At 29.7% G+C, this 10,221-nt stretch overlaps 1 protein-coding gene across 2 annotated transcripts; it reads right to left on the reverse strand.

Moving 5' to 3' along the window:
* Positions 1-2,692: 2,692 nt before the first annotated feature.
* On the reverse strand, positions 2,693-7,477 carry LOC145806180 (amine oxidase [copper-containing] gamma 2-like). 2 transcript variants are annotated; one of them, XM_082902371.1, is made up of 4 exons: positions 5,941-7,477; positions 5,311-5,424; positions 4,096-4,643; positions 2,693-3,035 (listed from the first exon to the last, which is right to left on the reverse strand). In XM_082902371.1, the coding sequence occupies exons 1-4, from the start codon at positions 7,240-7,242 to the stop codon at positions 2,825-2,827; spliced, it is 2,175 nt and encodes a 724-aa protein (XP_082758497.1). In that variant the 5' UTR covers positions 7,243-7,477; the 3' UTR covers positions 2,693-2,824. The 2 variants fall into 2 exon arrangements, with proteins under 2 accessions (XP_082758497.1, XP_082758498.1); XM_082902372.1 differs by lacking the exon at positions 5,311-5,424.
* Between the last annotated feature and the right edge of the window lie 2,744 nt (positions 7,478-10,221).

A 10,221-nucleotide genomic window follows, 5' to 3' on the forward strand; every position in this document is an offset into this window, starting at 1 on the left:
GATTTTTTTTTAATGTGATTTAATTGTTTTATTTACTGTTTTAATGGTTCTTCTTTACAATTATTATTTTTGTTATGAAAAAATATGATTGTAGTTAGATAGTATAAAAATATTTGTGATTTGTATGATTGAAGTTATCTTCTTTTTTGATTTGTATTTGGTCTAGCTAAAAAAAAATTATAATTTGATTTTTTAATATGATTGAAGTTAGATAAATTTAAACATTCACAAAGAGAAAAATGTGATTGTAGTTAGTTCAACGGTTCTTTTTTTTAATGTGATTATAGTTAGTTCAATTATTCTTTTTTTTTAATGTGATTGTATTGTAATTAGTTTAATGGTTCTTTTTTTTTTCATTTATTTTTTTTATTATGAGAAAAATGTGATATGATTGTAATTTGTTCAATGGTTCTTTTTTTTACTGTGATTGTATTGTAGTTAGTTCAATAGTTCTTTTTTTTCATTTATTTTTTTTATTATGAGAAAAATGTGATGTGATTGTAGTTTGTTCAATAATTTTTTTTAACATGATTTAATCGTTTTATTTACTGTTTTAATGGTTCTTCTTTATAGTTATTTTTTTATTATGAAAAAAATATTATTGTAGTTAGATAGCATAAAAATATTTGTGATTTGTATGATTGAAGTTATCTCATTTTTTTTATTTGTATTTGGTCTAGCAAAAAAAAATTATAATTTGATTTTTTAATATGATTGATATTAGATAAATATAAACACTCACAAAAAGAAAAATGTGATTGTCGTTAGTTTAACGATTATTTTTTTTAAATGTAAATTGGTCAGAATAATGTCTATACATTTCAGAAGGTTAAAAAAAAAATATGTAAATATAATATTTTTACTTTATAACATTTTATAAATACATAATATATGTATTGTTCATTAATTATAATACTAAGCCTTTGTTTGGCAATGACTTTTTTAGTTAGCTTTTTGGCCTTTTTGACTTTTTTGGCCTGAGGTTTTTTTGTTCGTTTGGTATTCTTGATTGGATTTTTGGATTTTTAGCTTTGGAAAAGTGATTTTTTTTTGTCTTTTTGTGATTTTTGGCTTTCTGTGATTTTTTGAATACTTTTTTTTGTCCTTTTGTGATTATTTAGCCAAATATGATAACAAAACACCACCTAACTATCATGTTAACAATGCAGGAATGCTGATGGAATGTTCACAATAATTTAGATTTTAGTTATTTTTTTGTTTTACTTATTCAGTGAATTTCGAACAAATGTAATAAATTCTTATTTTTATTATTTTAATTATGCAATGTCAATATTTTCTTTAAAATTATTTATTTTTATGCTAATAATTTATAAATATATTTGACATAATATAAATAAATTTTTTTTTAAAATTTAATCTCATACATAATACAGTGATATGCTAGTATATATTACACGGATCAATGGTTAGTTTATCAATAAAAGAAAGAAAAGAAACCAGCTCGGCCAATCACCACATACTTTCGAACTATGCTTTCCTTCAGATTCCACTTGGTTCTCATATTACATCCCCACCGCCCATTGGACAACTTTTGAAATTTCGTCATGTCACATCATCAGCAGCCGACCATCTAGTACAATTTTGTTTTTATGTCACCCTTAATAATTAGAAAAATGGTTAAAAACACTTAAAGTGGTGTTTTAAGAGTATCATTAATGATTTAATAGTGGATCCCGTTTATTAGTTATGCCTTGGTTTTTTTTTTTTTTTTTTGATATTTTCAATGTATTAGTTTTATTAGTAATTTTTTTTTAGTGATATGAATTATTGTTGTAATAATTATTTCTAATAATGTATTGATCTGTGTCAAATTGTAATTTGTTCCGTTTGGAAATGTGATTTGGGGCTAAAATAGCTACAAAAGACAAAATATGCTATTTTAGCCACAACAAATAAAACATCACATTCAACCCATAATCATTACACTCTTCTCTCACAAAAAAAGTCAAAAAAATCAAAAAACCCTTCCTAAACTAAGCTTTTTAACCTAAGCTAAAAGAGCTGAAAAAGTCAAAAAATTAAAAAATCAACCTACTTCCCAAGCCGACCCTAAGCATTTTATAATGTGAGACTTGTATCAATATCACATTATTAAGGACTATTTAAGGGTAATAAATTAAAAGCATGTAAGAGGATCCTTATCAATCTATGTAAATTTTGTCCTAAAATATTTTTATTTTTGATTTATTTTTGGTGTTTGGATAAAGTTATATATTTGATTGATGTAATTTATTATTAATATAAATATTATTGTATATTTTGCTCATAATATTTTTATTTTTGATTTATTTTTGGTGTTTGGATAAAGTTATATATTTGATTGATGTAATTTATTATTAATATAAATATTATTCTAAAATATGAACGGTTCAGATTATCGAATTAGGCCCTGAAAGGCTCACAACAATTGCCACTGCACATCGTATTAAATGTCATTCACCACACATGACAACCATAGGAGAAACACTTTTATTGGGTTTCGTTGAGAGATTTGAGAAAGAATTTGGAAAGAAAAATGAAAAAAAGAGTGAAATATAAATAAAATATACCTACATTTCAACTAATTTCATACACCTTTTTCTTTTCTCTTTCCAAATTCCTCAACCAGAATTTACCAAATTTGCCTCACAAAGAAACATCCAACATTCAAGTACTGTTCTTACACACAACCTTTAGTTACGAATTTTTTATTAAATTAGCTTAGCTACAAACAACAACCAAGTTTCAAGTACAGTAGTGTACATACTTGATGTATTCACAGCATCATCTTACAACAAAAGGCTCTATGGATCGGCATAGTTTCTCAGGCAGAAGCAGAAGCCTTGCAGTTGGGTAGGTCTTTTTCAACATTAGGAGGGATCCTCAGAATCGGATTGTTCTCAAAGAAGTTGACCGGTTTTAGATCGAAGCTCGAAGATACAGTCGGCATGATTGGGAAGTCCTCTTGACATGGCACGTGATGAAAGCCTAAAGTGTACCACAGCACGATGTCCTTGTTCTCAATTGGCCGATCCCTGCAAAATCAATCCATTTTGTTCAACTCTCTTAGCTATTTTGGCTGTCAATTTTGAATTGAACCTACTCAAACAATGAGTAATCAAATTGAATTGTGAAACAATGGAGTCATGTCATGTATTTTTTACTACTTTATTGTGTTTTTAATATGTATTCATACAGCAAACTGTTGCAGTAACTATATTTTGGTATCATATTTGACTACTATGTGAGGTGTTATATATGTAATAAGCACAAACATGTGATGGCTCAACATTAATGTTGGTGCTTCCTAAGATTTTGTTTGGGTATGTGTATTGGGTTGGGATTAAATTAGTTATTAAAAGATAAAATAGATTAAAAAATTAATAACATAAAATTGGGGTGTTTGGTGTGGATTATGAGGGTGATTATACCTTATTTTAATTTAGGAATCTGTGCCAGACTGTTTGATACAGCTTCTGCTTACAGCTTTTAGGCAGAAATAACTTAAATAAATTGAGAAAAATTAATTATTTAAAAGCTGGGAAATGAGTACTTTTTTTATTTCTACTTTCCAATTATCAACTTTTAACTTACAATAAGCTGTACCAAACAGCACTAATATCACATTTAAATTATAATCATTTTACATTTTTTCTCACAAACATCCACCAAAAAAAAAAAAAAAAAAAAAAAAACAACAACAACAACAACTCAAATAAATTATTTATTTCCAAACTAAAAATGTTTCAACTCTAAAAATTCCACTAAAAAAATTTTTTTCAAAGGGCAACTAGATAAAATGTATAACTCATATCATACAAAATGTCACATCATATAATGCTCAAGTAAATGACAGCACTAAAATTGTTGAATTGACCGGGCAAAGTGATTGGAATTTTTCTTTTTTTTCGAATGGGCCAATTAGCCAATATATCACAAAAATTTTAAAGAGACATTTTCAAAAATTTGGACCACTCAAATTTTTGTGGAGCGCCCCTTTAGTCTGTGTGATGTCCAATTATGATATTCAAATATAATCACTCTAAAGTACTTATCAACAATTTTAGATAGTAGATGGTAATAGAAGGAAATTACCTTTCAGACCATGTTGCAAGAGTGTCCCCACCTTGGCTTTGGTAGGCAAACAAGCCGCCAGCCCATTGCTCGGTCTGGTTGTACGGAGTGACCCAAATTTGATTATTTGTGAATGCGCCTCTCTTCTGAGGAGGATCCTCAGGATCTAGCAAGCTAGCGGCCGTGCCAGCAGGAACGAGCTTGTACCCAACCGGATTCCCAACCCGTGTCTTCTTAGACGGATTGATCACGTGGAATTCAGATGGGTCATAGAGCTTGAACTTAACCTGGGCGTCCTTCTCAGTCCTGGCCACATTCCTCACAGCTTTCATGTAGCTCCTACGAGGGGTCTCCGCCGGGGAGGTCTGTTCCCTTTTGAGATTGACATTCACGAAGGAATTGTCAGTGCCATCGACGTCCATGTCAAGGTGGAATGTGACGTAGTGGTCATGGATGATGCCGATCACATTTTCGGACAAAAGGGTGCCATAGAGGTTTTCTTGTTGGTTCACTTGGTTCATGTTCACATAAGGAGAGCCTTTCACCATGAGGATACCACTAAGTCCAACCTGCCATCATATACCAAAATTTAGCAATAAAAATAGTACTAACACATCTATTTTTAAATCAAAAATGTATAGAAATAACGAAATTTTTCAGTGATCAAATATATAGAGCAATATTAAGAATACAACAAATCTTTTCATTTCGCAACATTAGTTTTTAGTTTAAAAATTAAAAAATTATTAAAAAAATTAAAAAATCAACAATTTATATTAAAAAATTAAAAAAAAATTTATTTTTACCTTTTACACATATTTTCGTAACAAATTAAAATATCATTCCAAACATACTAGTTTTTTATATCATATTTTAATCAAAAAATTAAAAAATTACTAAAAAAAATTGTTTCCAAACGAGCCCAAGTGTCAAGATTATTTTGTATATATAAAAATAAAAATAAAAATAAAAAAACAGTAATACAAACTATATTCCAAATTCTATCCAAGAACATATATGTCATTCAGATTTATTTCATAGATCCATATGTTTGAGATCTTTGATTTATCCATAAAAGAAAGAAGAAAAAAAAAAGAGTGATTAGCATTTTTGTAAAAAACAAATTGTACAAAAATATTTATCTAGAAAATCATTTTTCATTATGCATAATTTTTTTTTTATTATTATTATTAATGTTTATATTGTCACTGGAGATAATGATTTGAGAGCACAAACCTTGACTCTGATTAGTCCATCTGTTTGGAACTCCCAATCTACGATATAATCATAGTTTGCGACTGACGCTGCCATTCTCACCACTAACGTCACCTTCGGCCTCACCTCTCTAATCTGCCCACCAAAAAAAGCAATGATAGTTTTTTTTTTTTTAAGTTTTTTAGAGTGGTGTATTGTATAGTTGAGATTTAATAACAAGTCATATTAATTTTTTAACATTAAATTTCATCTATACAATACATCACTTTAAAAAACTTTAAGAAAAAAAAAACTCTAGAAAATCTTTAGTGACCAAAAAATTCAAACAAAATTAAAAAAATAAAATTAACAAAGCGAAACCAAATTTGAGGACTTTTCCTAAAGTTGTAAGTTGAGAAGTAATACACAAATCAAACACGTACCTAATTAAACACTAACAATACAATGCGTGCGTAATTAAACTATCAATATAAAAATATTCCTACATAATTATCCAACAAAAATTTACATTAAAATATTTTATTTGTTTGAAAAAATAAATTTTCCTTGCTTTTTAAAACTATGTCACTGCTTTTGTTTTATTTTTCATATTTAGAACCACTTACTAGGGTCACATTATTCGGACTCAAATAATGTGATCAATTTTTTTACCTCCATGCCCGTGATCGGACTCTCCGCGTGCCGCCACCCGATATCACCTGCATATCTCTCGAACACGCAAATCATGTTGGATCGGACGTACGGTGTTCCATCCCCAGCCGCAAACACACCATCCATATAATAGGCATTCCGCGGGCAATCATTAAGCGGGTCAAGTGGCATGGCCTGCAACCCGAACCCGTATTCACCCGCATCCATATACGTCTTAAAATACCATGCATCAGTGGGGTCCATGTAGGGCACGAACAACTCCGAACTAAACCCCTTGTACATCACATTCCTCATCTCCCCGGTTCCCGGGTCCCGAACCATAGCCCGAGAAATGATCACTCCAGCTCTCGGGTCGGGTTTTAAATGAAATTCCCAGTTGGCCCATTTAACCAAGTGATCCTCTATCGTAAAGCTCGGACCCTTGGGTTGTTCAATGGATATCGGGTTCAGTAGGTTCATTTGTTGTTGGGCGTTTATTGTGGAGAAGCGATAGTCTGTATCGGCGGCTTTGGGGATTGGTATGTTCCTTCCTTCATCAGAGATCTGGATGACTTCTTTAGTGTCCATATCAAGCAGCACTGTGAGCCCTTCGATAGGCCTCATGTAGAAGTTTGCAGTGCCCTTCATGGAGAAGCACTGTACCTTAATCAACCTCCGGTTCTCCTCACTTTTACCGAACCACCCGGTTGCAATCGGTAAGCAAGCGAGGTCCGTCAAATCAATCCCTCGCTCGATGATCGTACGGTTGAAATCGGCGTTCGCGAGTGGAGCCAAAGTGGCAGAGGTCATGTCCTCTATAGTCATCATCGGGTACCCGGAGAGTGGACCCGGCTCTATTCGGGTCACCTGACTCATGTCGATATTGAGGGTTAGCACATGCGATACGCCGTTGACACGTGCGACGACGGAGGCTTCACGTGGGGGGAGAGGGTCGCCCTTTTGCCAGGTGAGGACGAGTGGCTTGGGGGCCTCTTGGAGAACTATGGAGTGGAGCGCGTAGGGTGAGGATTTGAAGAGCGCGTGGGAAGAGAGGATGGTGCGGATTTTGTTGAATTCCTGGACGGTGAGGGGGTCGAGGGGGTGATGGGGCACGGCGGAGTGGTGGTGGCGCGTGGGATTGGGGGGGTCTTGGAGGAAGTGGGGTTTCAGGAAGCGGTTCTTGGAGGTGCACCATGTGGAGGTGCAGTCGAGTAGCTCCGCCTTGTCGGGCGTCGAGTAGGGGAGGTTGAACACCGTGAAGACGAGGAGGAAGAGGACGCCAAACATGAGAAACACAAAACGGAGGAGGCTCTTTCCTTCCATTTCTCTCTCTCTATCTCTCTCTCTCTTTCTGTGGTGCTTGTGTGGTTACTTAACTGTGTTTATATACAGACTTCCAGTCAGATAGATGCCAGGAGAGGAAAGTAGCCAAAATAAACAATAAAAAAAAGATGGATACTTTGAATATTCAAAATGAATCTTATAAATTTAATGAATTTAATGAAATGAGAGAATCTTGTGTTGCGTTTGATAGAATCTATTTATGCTATATATTAAGTAAAAGGAGATTTTTAACTTACAGGTCTTGTGAGAACTCTAATATTTTAATCTTAATTTTTTAATTTTTTGATTTAACAAAAAAAAAAAAAAACTCCAACATTTATTGTTTCTCCCAACCCAACCTCAACATTTATTAACTTCTCCCAACCCACCATCCCTTTTGACTTCTATCATAATTATTGCAGCACTATTTTCAATTTCTCTCATATAGTATGGTTACACACAAAAATAAAGAAGATAAGAATTTAGTTATAGATTTCAAAAAATATAACATCTAAATTTGAATTATGATTTAGTAATATAATTATGTATTTTATATATATATATATATATATATATATATCAAAATTTTAAATCACTTAATGGGACAAATTAATCAATTTTCTAAAATTATTAATTTTTTAATTTAATTTTCCAATTTTTTGATTTAACAAAAAAAAAAACTAATTGTTTTTAACTCACAGGCCTTGTGAGAGCTCCAATATCCTAATCCTAATTTTTCAATTTTTTGATTTAACAAAAAAAAAAAACCTCAGCATTTATTGTTTCTCCCAACCCAACCTCAACATTTATTAACTTCTGCCAACCCACCATCCCTTTTGACTTCTCTCATAATTACTGCAGCACCATTTTCAATTTCTCTCATACATTATGGTTACACACAAAAATAAAGAAGATAAGAATTTAGTTATAGATTTCAAAAAATATAACATCTAAATTTGAATTATGATTTAGTAATATAATTATGTATTATATATATATATATATATATCTATCAAAATTTTAAATCACTTAATGGGATAAATTAATCAATTTTCTAAAATTATTAATTTTTTAATTTAATTTTCCAATTTTTTGATTTAACAAAAAAAAAAAACCTAATTGTTTTTAACTCATAGGCCTTGTGAGAGCTCCAATATCCTAATCCTAATTTTTCAATTTTTTGATTTAACAAAAAAAAAAAAACCTCAGCATTTATTGTTTCTCCCAACCCAACCTCAACATTTATTAACTTCTGCCAACCTACCATCCCTTTTGACTTCTCTCATAATTACTGCAGCACCATTTTCAATTTCTCTCATACATTATGGTTACACACAAAAATAAAGAAGATAAGAATTTAGTTATAGATTTCAAAAAATATAACATCTAAATTTGAGTTATGATTTAGTAATATAATTATGTATTATATATATATATATATATATATATCAAAATTTTAAATCACTTAATGGGACAAATTAATCAAATTTCTAAAATTATTAATTTTTTAATTTAATTTTCCAATTTTTTGATTTAACAAAAAGAAAACCTCAGCATTTATTGTTTCTTTCAACCCAACCTCAACATTTATTAACTTCTGCCAACCCACCATCCCTTTTGACTTCTCTTATAATTACTGCAGCACCATTTTCAATTTCTCTCATACATTATGGTTACACACAAAAATAAAGAAGATAAGAATTTAGTTATAGATTTCAAAAAATATAACATCTAAATTTGAATTATGATTTAGTAATATAATTATGTATTATATATATATATATATATCAAAATTTTAAATCACTTAATGGGACAAATTAATCAATTTTCTAAAATTATTAATTTTATAATTTACAAAATAGATTTAAAAAATATTAACTGATTTATTTATTTAATAACAAAAATATTTCATAATCTCTCCCTCCTAATCTCTCTCACCAATTTCAAAAAAAAATAATTAAAACTTGCATTCACTTTCTCTTCTCGAAAAAATCAAATAATATGTTTTATTAAAGTTGTAGATATCTATCTATATCTTATATATTATATTATAACATAAAAAATAAAAAAATAAATAAAAACTAAAAAAATTCTTTAAAGCTTATCTAATAATTATAATAATTTTTTTTTAATTTATAAAGTTCCATGCATAGCACGGGTTACCACTATCTATATATCTATCTATCTATACTATATATTAAGCAAAATGGGGTTTTTAACCCTAAGGCTTGTGGAAGGTCTAATATCCTATTCCTAATTTTCTAAATTTTTGATTTACAAAAAAAAAAACCTCAGCATTTATTGACTTCCCCCAACCCAACCTCAGCATTTATTGACTTCTCCCAACCCACAATCCCTTTTGACTTCTCTCATAATTATTGCAACATCCTTTTTAATTTCTCCCATACACTATGGTTACACACAAAAATAAAAATAAAAAAAGATAAGAATTTAGCTATAGATCTCAAAAAGATATAACATCTAAATTTGAATTATGATTTAATAATATAATTATGTATTTTTTATTATGTATATCTATCAAAATTTTAAATCACTTAATGGGACAAATTAATTAATTTTCCAAAATTATTAATTTTTAATTTACAAAATAGATTAAAAAAACTATTGACTGATTTATTTATTTAATAACAAAAATATTTCATAATCTCTCCCTCCTAATCTCTCTCACAAATTTTCAAAAAAAAAATATTAAAACTTGCATTCCTTTTCTCTTCCCCAAAAAAACAGACAATATTTTTTTATTAAAGTTGTAGATATCTACCTATATTTTATATATTATATTATAACATAACAAAAAAGAAAAAACTAAAAAAACTAAAAAAATAATCTTTAAAGTTTATCTAAATAAACTTTAAATAAATAAAACTTACATATCTATCACATATCTAACTCACATCATAATTTACCTAAATAATAATAATTTAAAACAAATGGAAACCACTAATAAATTAAATTAAA

Source organism: Camellia sinensis, chromosome 13, assembly GCF_055761805.1.
Source record: "Camellia sinensis isolate YWXY chromosome 13, ASM5576180v1, whole genome shotgun sequence".
NCBI classification, from domain to species: Eukaryota; Viridiplantae; Streptophyta; class Magnoliopsida; order Ericales; family Theaceae; genus Camellia; species Camellia sinensis.